Here is a 19,999-nt window from a genome sequence, read left to right on the forward strand (position 1 = left end):
CCCTGGCTGCACCCCGTGTTGTGCTGGGTCTCTCTTCTTGATGCAGAAACAGCCCAGTGCGCTGGCTTCCCGGGGGCCAGGGCCACCTCACTGCTCCTCCTGGAACATTCCTCACTTGGTCGGCTGGCTCTGCCTTCCTAACCACTACCCAGCGCCAATTTGGGGCATCAACAGACGCCCACCCAGCACTGCCTGCCCCAGTGGCCCTGGGACAAAGTTTCAAGACGAACAAAAACATAATACAGTGGGAGTGAGGAGCTGAAGACACCTGCCGGGGCACAGGACTGGGATGGGGCTGGGCGCTGAGCAGCGGAAGCCTCCAGCACTTCTGGTCAGCACCCGGCACACCTGAGACACCGGCTCGGCTGGGCTGACATGGGACCCGCCTCCCCAGCCAGGCTGGGGAAGGAGCCTCCAGAAGCAGCCATCAGGGACAGCGTGGCCGGCCCGAGTGCCCAAGGTGGGCTGCGCGTGGGGCCCAGGAAAGAACAGGCAGGGCTGCAAAACGGCATTTAATTCCAGTCTGAATAGTTCAATTCCACAACCAGAGCTCAGAACACAGATATATAAAAATACTTCACAATAACGGAATAGTCCACGTGGATGCCTCACCCACAAGAGCACCCTGGTTCTCCATCCTGACCCACTTCAGGGAGGCTTGCTGTCTAGACCTTTCTAGAAGGGAGCGAGGCCACGGCGGAGATGCTGGCGGGGCCATTCTCCCAAGCCTGGCCCACACGGGATGCCCCTCCGACCGCCCTGGGGGGCAGCTCAGCGGGACCTCCAGGGCCATGTCTGCACCTCTGCTTGGGTTTCAGCAAAACCAGCGGAGACACCACACGCAGGTCCCCGCAGTGATCTCTGCACCTCCTTCCCGCAGGGACCCAGCCTCCCGTCAGGATCAGGGCTCATGTCCCCGGCGCCTGCGAGAACCTCTCCCCAACTGTCCTCTGCAGCGGCCGCATGCTGGCCGGTGCCGGCTTCAGGGAGGACTGGCCGAGCTCAGATGCCGCGGCGCAGCCATCACGGTGGGGACTTGGCCGTTTCCTTCCACAGGCAGCCTCGCGTCAGCTTAGAATAAATAATCCACTGTGTGTCGCTTTAAACCAGAACAGAATTTCTGTGACCACGTCAAGGACCGGGCCTTCACACAACTCTCTCCAAAGGTGGGAGCGGGGGGGGCCCTGAGCCTGGGACCCTCAGGCATCGGGGGACCCATCTGTGCTTCGGGCTTCCAGACAAAGGACTGGTTTCCACTGGTGCCGGGCCGCGACCCCACGGCCCAGGCCCAGGCTGTGCACACAATGACCTTGGCCGGGCTGGGGGGCGCAGCAGCCCGGTGGGATCATCACAGCTATCTGGGCAGTTGGCTGTGCGGTGACAAGGCCGGGTGGGGAAACCCACATGGAGGCCCGGCGGAAAGAGGCTGGCAAGACTGCCGGTCCGTCTGCTCTCCTGCACGAGTCCCAGCAGAGGCTAGAGCACGGGAAAGCAGCGGGTCTCGGGTCCTGCCTCTTAGAAACACGGGTTTGCCTCAAAAACACGTAACAGAGGCACAGCAAACTCAGGAGCCGTCATAAGAGGAGCCACACACAGGAGGGAAACAAACGGAAAAATACACTGATGTTGCAGGAGCCGTACGTTCGTATCAGAGTCTTTAAAGCTCCTGTTTAATATCGGGTACAGTGCTTTTCAACATAAAACACAAACGTGCACCTTCTGTGAACCTACACGGTACAGTCACAGGTAATGACACAGAGTTAAAAATAAAAAAATGCCTCTGTCCTTTCAGGAGCTGTACCTTCCACAAGAGCCAGGAAAACAGAGGCGGCAGCCGTCAGGGAGGCCAACGGCCCGCCTGTGCTCCAGAGCGCAGGGCCTTGCCTCCACCGGCCTCAGCTTCGCCGGCTCCTTTCTTCCAGGAGCTGCGTATCAAATATTTCTTTTTCCCTGCAAAACCAAAAGGAGATCACTTCGTTTTAGTCAGCAATTGTGTTTTAATAAACATAAACCCTCTCCCAAGGCAAGAGAAATCAAAGAAAAATAAACAAATGGGATCCTAACCAAACTTATAAGCTCTTGCACAGCAAAGGAAACCATCAACCTATGGACTGGGAGAAAATATTTACAAATGATGTGACGGAAGAGGGCTTGATTTCCTAAATATACAAACAGCTCATACAACTCAATAACAGAAAAACAAACAACCCAATCGAAAAACGGGAAGACCTAAATCCAAATTTCCCCAAAGACATACAGATGGCCAACAGGCACGTGAAAAGATGCTCAACATCACTAATTATTACAGAAATGCAAACCAAAACTACAATGAGGTATCACCTCACACTGGTCGGAATGTCCATTGTTATGAAGACTACGAGTAACGGGCGATTTCCCTGGTAGCGCAGTGGTTAAGATTCCGTGCTCCCAATGCAGGGGTTATCACCTGATCCCTGGTCAGGGAACTAGATCCCACATGCATGCCACAACTAAGACCCGGTACAACCAAATAAATAAATATTAAAAAAAAAAAGTCTACAAATAACAAATGCTGGAGAGGATGTGGAGAAGAGGGAACCCTCCACCCTCCTCCTACACTGTTGGTGGGAATGTTAAGTTGGTGCAGCCAGTATGGAAAACAGTACGGAGATGCCTCAAAAAAGTAAAAACAGAATTACCATATGATCCAGCAATCCCACTCCTGGCATATACCCAGACAAAACTCTAATTCGAAAAGACAGGGACTTCCCTGGCGGTCCAGTGGTTAGGACTTCACCTTCCAATGCAGGGGGCGTGGGTTCCATCCCTGGTCAGGGAGCTAAGATCCCACATGCGTCATGGCCAAAAAACCAAAACACAAAACAGAAGCAATACTGTAACAAATTTAACAGACTTTAAAAATGGTCCACATCAAAAAAATCTTAAAAAAAAAAAAAATCCTAAGAAAAAAAAAGAACAGATACATGCACCCCAACATGCATTGCGGCACGCTTCACAACAGCCAAGACATGGAAACAACCTAAATTGTCCATCGATGAATAAATAAAGAAGATGTGGTGCACATATACAATAGAATATTACTCAGCCATAAAAAAGAACAAAATAATGCCATTTGCAGCAACACAGCTGGACCTAGAGATTATCATACTAAGTGAATTATTTGTAGTTTTTTTTGGCCACGCCACACGGCTTGTGGGATCTTAGTTCCCCAACCAGGGATGGAACCTGGCTGCGGCAGTGAGAGCATCAACTCCTAACCACGGACCGCCAGGGAAATCCCCATACTAAGTGAAGTAAATCAGGCAGAAAAGGAGAAATACCATACTACATCACTTATATGTGGAATCTAAATCTAAAATATGACACAAATGAACTTATTTACAAAACAGACACAGACTCACAGACATAAACAAACTTATGGTTGCCAAAGGGGAAGGGTGGGAAGGGATAAAGTGGGAGTTTGAGATTAACAGATGCACACTGGTATATATAAAATAGATGAACATCAAGGATTTACTATATAGCACAGGGAGCTATACTCCGTATCTTGTAACAAACTGTAGTGAAAAAAATCTAAAAAAAAAGAACACAGACACACACACGCGTATACATATAACTGAGTCACTTTGCCGTACACCTGAAAGTAACATAATATTGTAAATCAATTATACTTCAATTAAAAACAAACAAACAGGGCTTCCCTGGTGCACAGTGGTTGAGAGTCCGCCTGCCGATGCAGGGGACACGGGTTTGTGCCCCGGTCCGGGAAGATCCCACATGCTGCGGAGCGGATGGGCCCGTGAGCCATGGCCGCTGAGCCTGCGCGTCCGGAGCCTGTGCTCCGCGACGGGAGAGGCCACAACAGTGAGAGGCCCGTGTACTGCTAAAAACAAACAAACAAAAAAACCAACCAACCAAAAAAAAAAACCCATAAACAGAGAAGTGAGTGTTTCATAGGGACCAAGTTTCAGTTTGGGAAGATGAGAAAGTTCTGGAAATGATGGTGGGGATGGTTGCCCGACAGTGTCAATGTGCTCAATGCCACTGAGCTGTGCGCTTAAAAGGGTTAAGATGTTGAATTTTACGTTATGGGTGTTTCACCACAATGAAGAAAAATAAACTACAAAGAAAAAATGGTGAAACAGCAAATTGTCCTTTAAAATGGCTATCTGTTAACAAAAAATTACACGATCAGTTAGTTGACTGGCTGCCCCTCTCAGGATCAACAAGGAATATGCTCCCGAGGGGGACGACCCACATGTAAACGGAACACAGCAGCCTAAGAACCCCAAGAGGAGACCCAAACCCTGTCGTGGTGCCGAGGCTCGATGGTTTGTGCAACAACGGTGTGAAAAGAAGCGGGAGGTGGATGCACCAGGACAGACCCACTGCCCGACTGACACCCCGCCCAAGGGACCCCTGGCTGCCCAGCCTCAGCGCCTGAGGCGGCAGGGCGCAGCTGGGGCACAGCCCATGGCCCTCCATAGGCATCTGGGGTGCCTGCAGCCGGTTGAGGCTGTGGGAAACTCAGGACGCCCTCCGACCGGCAGCCCGAGCGGGAGGGTGGTGCCAGCTGGAGATAGGCCGCTCAGACCTCACTCTCCCGGGAGCACCGTCTCTTTACCGGGTGTGCAGGGCAGCCGCTGAGGCTGGGGACAGTCTGTACCACGAGACCCTAGTTGAGTCTTCAGCCTGTCACCGCCACGCGACCCCGCCTGCTCCCAGCAAGGCCTGGCAGCCCGCCCAGAGACGGGATTAGGGGCTCCAGACCGCCAGTCCAGGGCGCTAACCACAGCAACGTGAGAGGAACATCTTGATCACTGCATTCTTCCCGCCAGCCAGGGACGTCCGGGCAGCGGCTGCTGCTTAATCTCACTGTTTCCTCAAATAGCCGTGGCATCGAGGCAACGGGGAAGAACGCTGGGGAAGCAAACATCAGCCCCACGAAGGACGTAGGGCCCAGCGGGCCCAGCTCTGCCCGCTCGGACCAGGGCCCCTCAGCCCAGCCACTGCGGCCGCCGGCGCATGGAGACGAAGCCCTTCAGGACGCAGTGCGGCCTGCCTACCGGTAGCTGAGTGAAGGTCCTCGTATGTACTTCTCCTCAGCCGTCTTGTAGTCCACAGCATCCACTGCGGAAATCGCGCAGATGATGGCCTGCAAGAGGGCAGCACACGTCAGGCTCGGGCCAGGCCCGGCGGCCCGCACGGAGCAGGTCGTGTGGGCGGGTGGTCCAGCCACGCCCCAGCCGCCAGGGCCCTCCCAGCTCAACAATCGTGCAGTCTGCAAAATCTCTGCTCCTGGTGTTTCCTAATTAAATCTACAATGCTCTCTTTTGGATGAGATGAGAGTTCATGTCACTAAAAGCAGCGGAAGGCAGAACCTGGGGACTTCCCTAGCGGTCCAGTGGTTAGGACTCCATGCTTTCACTGCCAGGCCTGGGTTCAATCCCTAGTTGGGGAACTAATAAGATCCCACAGGCTGCGTGCGGTGGCCATAAAAAAAAAAAAAAAAGGAAAAAAACAAGAAAACACAAAGAAGTAATCTGAATATACAATAGATGCCTGATATCAAATCACTGTTGCTTTTTGGAGTGACATCATAGTATCGTAGCTATTTTATTTTTGAAGAGTTCTTCTGGTTCAGAGCAGGGTCTCTCTCCCCTCGGCACGGCTGACACAGGGGCCGTCCTGGACTGTGGGGTGTGGAGCGGCAACCTGGTCCCCACCCACAGGATGGCAGAAGCCCCCCACTCGTGACGACCACAGACAACCCCAGACATCCCCCAGTGTCCCCAGGGGGCAGGATCACCCTTTGTAGAGATACACATGAAAGTATGCACGGATAAAAAACAATCCAGAAGGAGGGACTGGAGGTGCAAGTGGAGCAAGGCCACACTATTCCAGCTGGCGACGGACACGTGAGGGTTCACGGTGCTACTCAATTTTTCTTAACGTATTTGAAACCTCCACAACGATAAAGCTCAACACTGTAGAGCCTGGTGACGTTTTCCCACACATTCATTCACGACCAGCAGCATCCTCCCTGAACTGAAGACCGGCCGAGGGGCCGTGCACCAGCTCCTCGACCGCCCATGCCCCAGCTGAAGCGCGTTCCCAAAGCTTAAGCTCCCCTTCCCCTGGGCCAGGGACCAGCCGAGGGGCCCAGGCCGCAGCGCCCAGCCCACAGCGCCTCGGGGAGACGGCTCAGGCGGCACCGCCCCGGGAAGGCTTCTGGAGAACAACGCCCAGGCCCCGGCACCCCAGGGTGCCGCAGGGCCCGCCGGCGCTCACCTCGGGCAGAAGCACGTCCAGGACGAAGCGGATGCCGTCCGCGTGCCCGCGTGCCAGCAGCCTGCTGCCCGCCTCCTGGTACACCCCCTGCAGGTACTTCACCACCAGGTCCAGCTGCTCCTCGTCCTCCAGGTAGGTCTCCACGCAGGTCACGTACTGACCCGAGCTCAGGAACGTCTTTAGCCACCTGGACGGCTTCCTGTTCTTCAGGATGGCCCGCAGGTGGCTCTCGGCACCCCGCGCCTTCACGATGTACTCTACCAGCTTCTGGTTGGCCCGGTCCCGGGCGGCCCGCGAGCGATCAGGGAGCACCTTCCTGCAGGCCGGCCTCCTGCCCCGCGGGCTCCCGGCCGAGGCCTCCTCGGGGCCCACCCCACTCAGCGTGGGGAACCTGGTCCCCTGGACGTCCCGCTGGATGGACTTGCGGACGGGAGAGCCTGCGGAGGAAGTGTACTCCCGTGACTGGGCGCCCTCGGCTGCGCCGGGACGGTCCCCGAGGGCTCTCCCCGCAATAGGACCCCGGCCCCTCGCCCCAGCTCTGCCCTCCACCCTGCTTCAGCGGCACCCTGCAGACGCCAGTGACAGGTGGGCAGGGAAAGGGCCACGCAGATGCCCCGGCCCCAGGCGGGTGACCTGGGTGCTGGCGGCAGGTGTGGGTGTGCAGCCGCCCTCCCGGCCCCACGGCAGAGGGAAGCAAGGGGACCCCGTGGACCCAGGCGTGGCTGGACCGTAGGCCTCAGGCTTGGGGCGCGCTGCCCGCCGCACACACCCCTCCAGAGCTCAAAGAAGACTGCCACTCCTAACGGGCAAAAGAGCGGGTCCTACCTTAAAGGAGCTGCTGGTGGACTTACTTATATCAGCCGCGTAGTATTCCAGGAAAGAGCCAGCGAAGGAACCACAGCCTGCACGGGGCGGAAGGGAAGTCAGGTCACACACAGGACTGGACTCTGCCACGTCGTCCAGCCGGTGTGAGCCCTGACCTCAAGCCCGAGGACCCCCCATGGCCGGACCTGGGACAGATGGAAACCAACCCGGATTCAAAGGAAACTGTTCTGTTCAGATCCAGGATGAGCCTCCACCAGGCGCCTGCCCATCCGCAGGGATGGGGAGAAAGCCTGCTCGGGGCAGGGCTAGACAGCTATGGGGACCGGGCCACCCTCCGCCCTCGGGGGCCCTCAGGGGAGGCCCCGCACTGCTGCCCCCCGTCACTTCATGCAGGGGCACCGGAGCCCCACGTACCCAGTCGGACCCTGTAGTCGGTGATGAGGGAGACGCACCAGCCGATGGCCTGGTCGAAATCCTCCTTGGCCTCGTCCTGCAACAAAAGCCAGACGGCGGGCGTCAGCTGGGAGCACCTCCGAGGTCCCGCGTCCTCAGTCCCCTCGTCCAGGAAGGGGCCTGCAGACGCCCCCGCACAGGGCTCCCTGCGAGGCATGTCTGGGGCCGGGGCTGCTCAGAAAATGGTCACCTGTGAGCCAAGCCCTCGGGGCCGAGAGAGACACCAGAGACCCTGAGAGCAGGAGGGCGAAAACCCACCGCAGGGCAGCTGATGGGCCATCAGACTGACAAGATGTGAGGTTGCAGGAGATGAACCCCGTGGGAGACGCCTCTGGGCCCGTGGCCCTCGACTGTACACGGTCAGTGGGAAGAAGTGCTGCCCCGGAGGAGGGACCCCTGGCCTGTGATCCTCACAGCAACCCAAGGCCGTCACCCCCGGTGAGAACCCCTAAGCTGGGATGACCAGCGAGACCAGCCTGAGACCCACAGGCGTGTGATGGGAGGGGCAGGCAGCTCCAGAGGAGGAGGGCGCTTGGGCCGTGGCCAGGCCCGCTGACCAGCACCTGGGACAGCAGGGTGGCGCCGGCACATGCCCGAGCTCCCACGGCCCGTTTCCAGGGGACGTGCCCAGGCATCCGGGTCCCGCGAGACCTACGTGCCATCTTCTTGAACCCAGGCGTCCTTGCGATAAAACCCATTCCTCAGGTATTTGAGGCACACGAATCTCAAACTCGATTCCCCCCTCCCCACTGCCCCCGCCCTCCGGTCCCAAGAGCCCAAGGCTGGGTCCAGCGTGGGTGCCGACCTTCCGAGCAGCGCCCGCAGTCAAGGCCCGCGGCCTGCTGCCCTCAGAGAACAGATGGTTGGCGGGAGACGCCCTGACAGTCCTACCGCATCCCACTCACCCTGGGAACCAGCTCAAACGCTGCTTCCCACATGGGAAGGCATCACCCCATGCCGAGCGCAGAGCCTGCTGACCGGGGGCCAAGCAGACACCCACGTTGGAGCGGGGCTCACGGGCCCCATTGCCCGACCCAGTCGCAGTCTGTGTTTTTGAAAGTTGGGACAACGAAGTGGTGGGTGTTTCAGAGTTAACAGACAGCACCTTGTGGACCAGCTCCCGGGGACTCGGGCTGGGCCAGTCACAGGGCCACGGCGATGGTGTTCCCTGATGTATGTGGCGCTCAGGCTCACGGCCTCGGGGTCTATGGTGCCCTTCCCGGGGGCGGCTCAGACACAGCCGCAACTTGTGGGCCTTGGCCCTGGGCTCTCCCACCTCCCTTCTGCGCAGGGCGCCCTGTCCTCCACGCCAAACCTGCTCAGTGGGGAATGGCCAGCAGCCGCCCCAGGGGCAGTGGCCCCCAGCGGAGCAGCCGAGGCCAGGCGTCACTCCCACAACTAGCGCTGTCTGAAGGGCCTCATGGTGGTTACCAGCCACCAAGCCAGCCCTTCAAAGCAGCGCAAACAACCATCCACGTACCAGAAGCGCCTGCTTTTCTTTACAATCAAAGTGCTTCAATCGCCGGAGAGACACCGCGATGCTGGAAGCAGAGAGAGCAGAGGTTCACGGGAACCAGCCCCATCTCGCGACCTAAAAGCCTCCTTCCTCTGGGAAAGCGTCGGGCCTCTGCCAGTGCCGGCTCGTCGGTGGAGGGAGCCCCTCGGAGCCGGGCCCAGGTGTGCCCACACTTCCAGGCCAGCTCCGGGCAGTCGGTGCTCCTGCCCCCAGTCGAGGACTAGGGGGGGTGACTGGGCAGGGGGCTGCTCACGGCCCCTGCAGGGAGCCAACTTTGCTGCAGTTTGTGGGAAACGGGGGCCCAAGGAGTGTCCGGCAGGGCTGACTCTGGAAGCCGACAAGCAGTCTGGAAAACCCGACCATCTGGCCGCGTCCCTGAACACAACCTTTACAGGGATCCTCATGTGGGGCTCTGGACCCCACCCCGGCCCCCTTCGCCAGCCTCCACCCAGAAGCACTCGGCAAGAGCAGAGAACAGTGGGTTTACCCTCTCCCTTTGGGGTTCATGTTTCCTTCAATGAAAAGCACACTCGCTTTCTTATCTCTTCGCCTGACGCTTTTGACCTGTTGGCAGATCCAAGAAAACCAGGTGTCAAGGACCCAGAAGGGCGTGGGTTTTCGACACTTTCCTGATGTCACCTCGCCAAGCATGTGACGAGGAACGCAGCCGGCTTGGACTGACAGCCAACACCGGGGAATGCTGAGAAAGCGTCGCGCGGCCCTCCGACCGAGCAGAGCCAGGGCTCTACGAGAGGAATCAAGGCTGCTGCCTTCAGCACTTCCGCTCGGCTCAGGGCGCGATCCTCCTCACTCTGGGGGATGGGCAAAGCGAGCTCCGGGAGGCCCCGGCCGGGCCCAGCAGAGGTCAGGCGGGAGGCGGCAGGCTGTGGACCCCGGAGGGGCCCCCCCTCGGTGTCACCAGCGCCGTGGGTGAGGCTGGAGCCCGCAGGCCACTGGCACCCATGAACCAGCAGGGCCCCCGGGAACTGGGGAAAGCGGAAAGGCGGGGAGAGGGCTGCCAACCGCAGGGGGACACGGCACCTCGGGAAGCGAGGGTCCCCGATAATCAGCCCCCCAAACCCTGCCACGGAGCCGCACGGCAACCCCGGTTCAACTGCACGTCTGCGCTCTATCTACAGGTGCCGCAAAGATATCATTCTGTCCTTCCCGGGACGGTCAGTCACGTGCCAGGAGGCCATGCTGACCTGGACGAGCTCAGACACATCGCGACAACAAAAGCCGCTCCACTGTGGCAGCTATCTTTCGGATTTACACGCCACTGCCTGTTCCTAAAAGTTAAAGGACTACAGCTAGAACCATCAGAATCCTGTCCCTGCCAGAAGACAAAGGGTGGGGGGGAAATTAAGGTGGAAATGGCAGGAGCGAGGGCAACCGGGTGGTGCCCCTGCCTCACAAATTCTCCAGCTGACCATGGGCACCGCCCAAGCAGGCGGAGGAAGCACAGCCAGGACGGCAGCCACACTTAAGGGTGTCCCCTGCACTGGGGGCGCAGCCAGGACCTCAAACACCTGCTGTGCAACCGATGCCCACCCTAATCTGCTCGCTAAAAAGCTGAAATGTAGAATAGTGAAAATGAGCAAACCGTGGGCATTTTTTGGAGGCAGGCTTTCTAAGCCTGCTTGATAAAAACCTGACCTATAAGCCTCACAATGCTTTGTGCCAGAAGGCTGAGACCCCCTTTCCTTAGGTAAACGTGTCCACGTCGATGCTCATGGACCCAGTGTTTCCCCAGTAACAACAGAACAGTGAACCAGCTGCCCGGGTCCTGGTGTCAAGAATGGAGGACGCTGGACCTCAGGCTCGGGGGACCAACCGAGCAAGCCGGGGGCAGAGAAGGATTCTTACCACTGCGGGCCAGAAGGGGTATTTTTGGTATTTAAGCCAGACTAGCATTCCTACTTCAAACGAACGTGGTTCTAGAATTGAAAGAAAGAAAGGAAAACAAAAAGAGACAAGTTAGATCCATATCAGGCACCAAAAGCAACTGCTGGAGAAAACACAACCACGGAGACACTGTTTAAGCCCAGCGTTGACCCGAGAGTCTGAGGGGCCGGTTTGTAACTCCTGCCCCTGGAACCCAAATGCCGACCACAAGCGTGGCCAGGGTGACAGCTGGTTTCCTAGCAGTGACCGTGTGCCGTGCTCGTGGGGACAGGGGCGGGCGGGGGCTCGGTGCCACCTCTGCAACTGCTCTATAAGCCTCAGGTTACTCCAGAATAAAGCACTTTTTAAAGAGCTTGGCACATAAACAGAAAGGAGACCACAGCACACAATGAAGACCCCATATGGGGACTGAATTTCTGAGAAGCTCATCTGTCTGGGAAACTGGGGGCTTTAAAGGGTTAAAATAAAAAGAACTATTCAAGCAATCGTAAGATAACTACAAGTAACTTCTCAACAAAATTTAACTGCATCCTCAACCAAAAAAGTTCCAGAATGTGTAAATAACTCAAATATTCAAGAACCGGCCGCGCTGTGGTGTCTGACAGGAGGAAGGGCTGTGAGAGAAAGGGGACCTGGGGCACAGGGAGCCGCCTGGGGCACACGCAGAGCGCTGGTCACCCGCGAGAGGAGCGTCGTGGCCCCCAGGACGACGGGTCACGGGTGCAGACAGCCAACCCGGGCCGACCGGCCAAAACACCAGCAAACCAAAACCAAATGGAAGACAAAACCGGGAGAAAAGAGCCAACACCCGGGTTTCTGGGGCTGTAACTGACCCCCACGTGGAGACGGGGACAGAAACGCCCTCTGCAAGAAGGCACGGCGGCCCCCCTGCGCCCAGCGAGCCCGCGGGGAGCTGACCCCAGTGACTCCCCAGGAGCCCAGGCACTGCAGCCCAGGCGGAAGCATCCAGACACCCCAGTCACCAGCCGCCACCAGGAACAATCGGCAGAGCCCGCGGGAAACGCCCGAGACTCGCGTACACAGAAAGGGCAGGCAGCCTGCTGCGTGGGGATGACGGGGGACGGGGTGGGGTGGCTCTCGGCCAGCCCCCCGGCCGTGCAGGAGAAGCCCCCAGGCCTCCGGTGCTGCTTGTGCTACAGCCTGTGCACGCGAAAATGTTTCACAATAAAGAGATCCGCAACCCAAACCAGAACCACCCCCAGACCACGTTGAGACTAACGGTTAACGGGCGAGTCTAATACTGAAACCGGTCCTCAATTATCTAGTTGAAAGCAAACTAGCTTTCCGTTCCTGGCCGGTCCTGACCTTTAGGCCTGTGTCTGACCCCCTTCCGCGGAGGACAGGGGCAGCTGACCTGTTCCCCGGGGGCGGGGGCACTGTGCACACATGGGGGCGCCAAGCCCCTGCTTCTCCGGACGCCACCCGGGAAGGCTGCGAGGCAGCGCCAGGCCGCACCCAAGCGGTGGCGACAGAGCCCATCTATTCACTTGGCTGCCGTCCTCCGTCCCCTCTGAGGGGACAGCAGGGAGGCTGGGCTGTCACGCCCCAAGGAGCCCCCCCTCACGTGGTTGTCTTGGACAGCGGACCCCGGACTCCCTGTCTGTAAGCCCTCGGCTCAGGACGAAACCCAGGCGGCGCAGCGAGAGACCATCCCCGGACGTCGGGCACCGCAGGCCTCCCCCAAGGAAGGCGCTGCCCACTCACCACGGTATAGGAGGATTCTCGGGGGCTCCTCGTCCTCCTCGTCCTCTGCCAGGAGAGAGTTCACGGTGTCCAACTCCACTGACTCTTCAGAAGGTGGACGGGCTGCCAACAAGGGTAGATCAGACTTTCCCCGTCACAGTCCTGGGGACTCAGCCCGGGAACAACACCTCCTGATACGTGGGCATCGGCGCAGAGAGCAAAGCTGCCGCGACGCAGACTTCCCCGCGGCCTCGCTCAGGCAGGGCACGGCGGTTAAAGCACGTTCAACAGAATAAGAGAGAAAGGAGGGCAGGAGAGACCGCGAGCGCAAGCAGGGAAGGTGGAGGAACTGGGCAAGTGGTCCTCACGTGCGGCTTGTCCCTTCACGTAGGCGCCCTCAGACACGCGGGGAGGGGGCGGCCCTGGGGCCAGGTCCCTTGGGAAACCATCCCCGCGCCTCCGGCGCTGGGGAGAAGGCCCCTTTCAGGGGCCGACGAAAGGCAGAAACCCAGGAGTGATCGCGGGGCAGGCAGAGCACAAGGTATCAGCCGTGCAGAAATGAAGATTTGCAAATTAGCATTTCAAAACGAAGTGGGATGCTACAATGTCCAAACGGAGGGAATCATAGCGCCTGGCTGCAGCCACACAAAAATACATGAAACGGGAATCCTTAAAAGTCAGGAGCCTTTCAAGGGAGTTAATCACTTCTGAGATTCCTGCCAATTTAACGGGAGTGCATCATGGCTTCTGCCACGGGAAGAAGAAAGGAATTAATCCTCGGGGAGCAGATGCAGCATTATCACAGCCACATGCTTCCGCCCCGCACCCCTCCACTCCCTCCCTCCGCTTCAAAACAAAAATAAAAACACACAAGTATTTGGGAGCAGTTGAGGTAATTATAGCCCGGTGGGAGAGACAGACGAAAAGGACTTATGAGATCTCTGCTTGGGATCTATCTTGGTAACAATCTAATTCAGGATCTGGTTAAAAATACACGGGTGGGGCTTCCCTGGTGGCGCAGTGGTTAAGAGTCCGCCTGCCGATGCAGGGGACGTGGAGTGGCTGGGCCCGTGAGCCATGGCCGCTCAGCCTGCGCGTCCGGAGCCTGTGCTCCGCGACGGGAGAGGCCACAACCGTGAGAGGCCCACGTAACGCAAAAAAAAAAACCAAAAAAAAAACCAATACACGGGTGTCTGGCTCTGGATGGGCCGCAGGAGAAGCAGACGCCGCCCCCACCCCGGCACACGACTCCTCCTCTCCGGGGCTTTTACCTCCCTCCAGGAGCCGGGCGTCTCTGGTCTCCTCTGCGGGGCCGAGCTGAGTGGGGCTGCGCGGAGCCATGCGGGGCCCCGGCCTCTGGCCACTGTCCGGGCACAGGTGCTGGGCAGGGTGGCCACGGGCACTGGGGCCGCTCCGAGGACCCTCGGCCCCACCTCCGGGAGAGGAGCGCAGGGCTGCCAGGCCGGCCACCATCTCACTCTCTTCCTCCCGAGCTCCCTCTGAGGACGGAGGCGCTTCCTGACCCCAGCTGGGCCCCCGTGCTAGGTTCCTCTCCCGTTTACTCGGTGTCGTTGTCCGATTCACCGTCCGGTTTGCCCGATGTTTTCTGGATCCCCGTCCGTCCTGAGCACCACTGCTGGCCAAGGAGACAGCTTGGGCGCGCAGGCCTCCGCTTCTCCGGAGCCCCTTCTTGTGGTCCACTCTGCACCCGGGGTCCTCCTTGCGAGCGGGCAGGCCGGACAGCCTCTGGGGCGCACGTTCCCTCCTCGTGTGCCCAGGACTGCCCGACGCGTATCCGTGGAGCAAAGGCGAAGGGCTGGGGTGGCAGAGCGAGGAGGCCGGTTCCGTGGGCTTCGCTCTCAGAGACCGAGTGGTCCTCTCTTCCCTGGAAGAGCTTCCTTGACGCGGACGGGTCCTCTCATTCAAAACATCCAGAGCCACGCGGAGCGACCGCCTGTAGGCCAGCTCCTCCAGGGGCGTGGCAGCAACCTCGTTCTGCAAGGCTGAAGGACAGAAAAGGAGCAAAGCCTGGTGATGGGCCCTCCACCAGCTGGGGCGTCTCACTGGGACCGCTGGTCTCGGCACCTGAAGGGAGGCTGACGCTTCTCACCTACATCTTCCCAAAGGAGGGACCCGGACGACAGAACAACAGTTGAGGGCTGCAAGGCTTCCCTTTCCCAAAAGCAAACTGACTGACCCTACCCTGATTGGGTAACAGAGACACATTCTTCCAGGTTACAAAACAATGCCGCCGGCAAAACCTATTCACAGTTTGTCCGATCCTCTCTCAGCCTCACAGTTTCAAATTCAATCAGGGTCAACAGAAACCCACACCAACTAAATAAAAACTCTGCGGGCAGTGTACTCCGGGGTGGGGGTGACGAACAGACAACTAAGAGGCTCCTCGTGGGCCGGTAAATCGCCCACACTCCTCTGCAAGGGCGTTTCCAAGCCAGCAAGCGGCACCAGGGGCCTGGAAACTTCAGCCTGACCTCCCCGCTGCAACAGCTTTCCTCGTTCACTCTGACGCGCAGGCGCCTTGCTCTTTATCTGAACGAGGGGACGGAGGCGACGCCACAGCTCAGCAGGCATAAATTATGCCTCCATCAACACAGTGTTTGCCTGTCTAACGGTAAAGGCGCCCACAAGCAAGTGGCCCCCCAACACGGGCTGCACGAACAGTCACGGCATCCGAGAGGTGCTGGTTGCTGCCGCCCGAGGCGGGCATCGTGCTCTGAACGAGAGCAGTTTCCCCAGAGACGCAGGAACACGGACCCTACGTCACAGTCATCTCTGGAAGATACCCTGGGCAACCTTTACGCAAGACAGAAAGCTCTCCGCACGTGAAGTAAGCACTCCCAGTCTCAGCAGGGAGAACGCTTCCGCGTCTGGGCCTGTGGAACGGCGCGCCTAGGCCGGTGCCCGGTCTGTCTCCCCCAGGGTGTGTGCACCTTGGGCAGAGCTGGGCCGGGCTCAGGCCAAGTCTGTCTGACCTGCGACGAGATGCCAAGGAGGCCGGAGTCTGGGCTCCACTTCCAGCCCGCCTCACGCCGCCCCCCGCCCCGACAGCCCGCAGACACCGTGGCAGCAAGGCTGGTGCCAGTCACACCCTTTTTTCTCCCCTGGGCTCAGCGATAGAATTTAAACACACATCCAACTGCTTCTCAGACCTTGGGCGGAGGCCAGATCAGCAACAGAAGCACCTCACTCTTGCTACGCGATAAGCAAAACACATACAAAGAGGAAAAGCCTTTCCCCCTTTCTTCAGGGAGGTGCCCCCCTTCTGCATGGCCTGCAGGGCCGCAGATGTGGCCTGTGGACCCTGATGCCACCACTGGCCATCCTGGGAGTCAAGAACAGGACGGGCTCGAGGGGCAAATTCTAGAAAGGATGAAGGAAACAGACCCATCTCCTCCAGCTCAGGGAAATCACATTCCCTTGTATGAAGGGGAAACCCTGAACAGGGTCGCTTTGCAGACCTGAGTCTCCATCTTCTCCCAAACTGCCTCTTACTTAATTAAAACCTCAGAGTTACTCAAAAACATGCTCTTACCTAACGAGGAAGCGATGCCTTCAATGTGAGACTTCTTCAGGATCTGGGCTCCCGTGCTTTTCACCTTAATTCTGCAGGGACAGGAACGGCCGTTATACGCCACCAGCCATGCCACCAAGACGTTTTCAAACATGTTTTGCTTTAAACGACAAAAGAATTAGATTCATTTTCTTCCTTTGCACCCTTCCACTCAAACCAAAAGTCACGGCCAACTGGGAATTCATGCACCTGAGGTGAGAGGCAGCAAGGTCCCTGGTGAATGTTTTTTTGTTTTTTTCCTTTCCCCTTTTAAGACAGAAAAGGTTGGCTGGATTTAAGAGCAAAAATGAATTCAGGGCTTCCCTGAATTCAGTGGCGCAGTGGTTGAGAGTCTGCCTGCCAATGCAGGGGACACGGGTTTGTGCCCCGGTCCAGGAAGATCCCACATGCCGCGGAGCGGCTGGGCCTGTGCGTCCGGAGCCCGTGCTCTGCAAAGGGAGAGGCCGCAACAGTGAGAGGCCCACGTACTGCGAAAAAAAATTTTTTAAATTAAAAAAATAAAAAAGGAAAATTAGGGCTTCCCTGGTGGTGCAGTGGTTGAGAGTGCGCCTGCCGATGCAGGGAACACGGGTTCGTGCCCCGGTCTGGGAAGATCCCACATGCTGCGGTGTGGCTGGGCCCGTGAGCCATGGCCGCTGAGCCTGCGCGTCCGGAGCCTCCGCAACGGGAGAGGCCACAACAGTGAGAGGCCCGCATACCGCAAAAAAAAAAAAGAATTCAAATTGTGACTTTTATGCAGCAAATCCCACTTTCAACTGCACAAATAACTCCTTTGTTAGATTTTCAGGGTAGAGCATAATGTCACTCAAAGCTGTTTACAGACCAGCAGGTGTGTTTTAGTTTAAAAGGATGGGCTTTCCTTTCAAACTCAAGTATTCAATTACCTTCCCAGCCTTGGGGAAAGTGTGAGCTGTGGACTAAGCAGGCTTAGGAACAGCTCTGAAGAAAGAGGGATGGGGACGCAGGGAGGCGGGGGCAGGAGCTGACTTGGTTTCATTCTCTATTTAGAATTGGGAATTCTCCAGTCAGACACACATGACCTGGGCATTTTAATCATTCCCGGTCATCTACGTCCTTCCACCACGGACGATCAAGAACACAACGTAACGTGCTTCCCCCACATCCATGCGTTTGCCTTCTGAACGCTAAACGACAGTTTCTTAGGAGAGGCACAGGCTCAAACATCAAATATCCCGAAACTCAGGGGACTGTTACACAAGTTTCTGAAAAAAAGACACACAAATACATCTGTGGGAAGGAAACAGCCCTACTTGAACCCCAACAAGCGTTTACCTCCCGTTTAATTTACATTCGTTCCATTTTTGTACTGATCTCGCTGGACATCAGTACCTCGTATACATCTCCAATTTCCAAACTTTCGTGAAATAAAACCAGTTGTTTTCCTCTTTGGGTTATTTTGACCCCATTTATAACTAAAATAATAAGAAGCCCTTAAGAGTGCTCTTCGCTTTTTTGGGGAAGGAGTGGTGGTATCCGAAATCCCATATGGAAAAAAGATAATATCACAAAAACACAACACTTAACTTTTTGTCTAGGGAAAGTATCTGAACGTTTAGAAAAAATTCCTTTTTTCTCTTATTTTTGGCTGACTTCTCAGTTCCGGTCAAGACCTACATTAGAAAAAAAAAAGAAGAAAAAAAAAACCTTGTTACTAAGACACAACAAACAGCTAACACAACGTAAGAAGCCGTGGCGACCCATAAATACAAATGCAGCAGGTGATTCTTAAAGGAGCAAAGGACTCCAGAAGCAGGGAAACCGAGGCACAAGGTGCAGCAGCAGATCCAGACCAGTACCAGGGTTTTATCTGGCCCTCTTCCCACTATGCTGCTGGGAAGTCTCCCCGAGATACTCCTGTTATTTACTATCAGGGCTCCCGGCCAGCTATTTCCTTGAGTTACAGCATTACATGCCTTTTTATAGCTGACTCTGTTAAATTTGTGGGGTTTTTTTCCCCAGTGTGAGGGAAAAAAAAAGACACTTTCGGAAGCATAACCTTGTAAGCACTCAACCAAAACCCCATTAGACGGGGAAGGAGGGAGAATCGGTGCCAACGGAGAGGAGCGCCAACTGTTCAGACTCAATTATTTCGCTGAAGCAGCTCCTAGGTATCTCCTGATAAAGATTTTACTTGTCACCCGAAAGTCACTTCTAATTCCTGAAATTACAGAAGAATGGCTGTCACCTTTGCAGGCCATAATCGCTTTTTCCATCTGCAGAGGACATACTTGGCATCCATCATGATTTAGACTCATGTGGTAAGCAGTAATGATTTGGCACAAAGTACTCGAAGGTCTGACGCGATGTGCCCTGCAACAAAATTTGCACGGTGGTTTATAACATCGTTTGCTTCCCATTTCAACGCAGACACAACCCTCAAGGGCAAAGGTTAGCGGGGCTGATCCTCAAGGAGATGGTTCAATTCCATCATCCTGCACTGAGTGGGCTCAATGCCAAAAAGAAGTGACTGGCCTCAGTGCCCAGGGAGACGCCTGGATGATTTTCATAAATAAAATACAGCCAAAGTCCCTCCCAAAGGTTCTGTCTAGATTATTTTTAAAAGGCTCCTGAATAAATCAGCCTGCCTCCAACGTCGGCGGGAGAGGCGTTGTAAACAATCAAAGCTTAAAAACAATCAAAGCTTACAACCCTCCCATGTTTGGGGAGTTAACAGTTGACCACAGCGCAAAAACATAAAATCAGAGGAAAATGACTGCTCTTTCGGCTGCCGTGTCCCTGAAAGGACTGGACAGCTGCAGACCGTTGATTACATCAATGGGGAAGGCTGGTCTGGCGGTGACAGTAAAGAAAAGGACGTGGGGGGGGGGTTCGTTTGTGCAAAGAGGGGTTGACCCCGGCAGGAGAGGGTGGGTCCAGTTAGCAGACGATGGGGGCTTCAGGGAGCGGGGGGGGGGGCTTCAGGGAGCAGAGATAGGGGTTCAGGCAGCAAACGAGGGGCTTCAGGGAGCAGAGGTAGGGGTTCGGGGAGCAGAGATGGGGGTTCAGAATGCAGAAGTGGGGTGCAGGCAGAAAAGGGGTTCAGAGAGCAAAGGGGTTCAATGAACAGAGACGGGGGCTCCCGCGGCAGGGCGGGTTACCGCCCTGGGAAGCCTCTTTCGGGGTTCGCCCCTCCCCCAGGCCCGCCCCGCCGCCTCAGCCCCCGCCCGGCCGACCCGAGGGGCGCAGCCCGCCGGGCTCACCCGGCGCCCCGCCTCCCCAGCACGGCGTCCCCGAGCCCGGCGAGGAGGGCGAGGTGGCCGCGGCGGTCCAACAGCGGTTGCACCCGCGCCGCCCCAGGTGCAGCCGTCCGCGCCCGCGCTCACCGCCTCCGCCGCCACCGCCGCCGCCACCGCCGCTCCCGCGGGCCGGGGGCGGGGCCAGCCTGGCGGCTGTACCAAGCCCCACCCCCGCAGCCGACCAATGGGGAGCCCGCGTTCGCGCCACGGCCCCGCCCCTTCCGCCCGGCCGGGCGCAGAGAGACAGGCGGGCGCGCGCTAGGCTGACTGAAGGGCGCGGGCGGGCCTGCCGGCTCGAGGTGGGCGGCGACGGCGGCGACCTCCATCTTCCGGCCCGTGCTCCCGCCGCCTCCTGCCCGCGCCTGTCAGGCCCGCTTGGCTCTCGAGGCCCCTCCCCGCCGAGGCCCTGAGGAAAGCCTCGAGAGCCTTCCAGAACCTTCCATGGCCTGAGGCGCC

General features: G+C 57.4%; 1 protein-coding gene across 1 annotated transcript; it reads right to left on the minus strand.

Annotated features, from left to right (window-relative positions):
* Positions 1-1,895: 1,895 nt before the first annotated feature.
* PWWP3A (PWWP domain containing 3A, DNA repair factor) lies at positions 1,896-18,549 on the minus strand. Its single transcript, XM_065873875.1, has 13 exons — positions 18,493-18,549; positions 17,832-17,917; positions 16,248-16,318; positions 13,966-14,697; positions 12,716-12,817; positions 10,952-11,022; positions 9,573-9,649; positions 9,050-9,110; positions 7,531-7,606; positions 7,143-7,193; positions 6,292-6,728; positions 5,067-5,155; positions 1,896-1,950 (listed from the first exon to the last, which is right to left on the minus strand). Exons 1-13 carry the CDS (start codon positions 18,547-18,549, stop codon positions 1,896-1,898), a joined length of 1,965 nt encoding a protein of 654 aa, XP_065729947.1.
* Positions 18,550-19,999: the final 1,450 nt, after the last annotated feature.

This window comes from Phocoena phocoena, chromosome 3, assembly GCF_963924675.1.
Source record: "Phocoena phocoena chromosome 3, mPhoPho1.1, whole genome shotgun sequence".
NCBI lineage: Eukaryota > Metazoa > Chordata > Mammalia > Artiodactyla > Phocoenidae > Phocoena > Phocoena phocoena.

Bases quoted from the DNA above. Each gene is read 5' to 3' on its own strand.
- PWWP3A (XM_065873875.1), bottom strand. From the start codon at position 18,549: ATGATGGATGCCAAGTATGTCCTCTGCAGATGGAAAAAGCGATTATGG. The intron at 9,111-9,572 runs GTAAACCCACTG...CTCTGCTTCCAG, and splicing joins ATGAACCCCAAAGGGAGAGG to CATCGCGGTGTCTCTCCGGC. The intron at 7,194-7,530 runs GTACGTGGGGCT...CGCCCCGTGCAG, and splicing joins CGACTACAGGGTCCGACTGG to GCTGTGGTTCCTTCGCTGGC.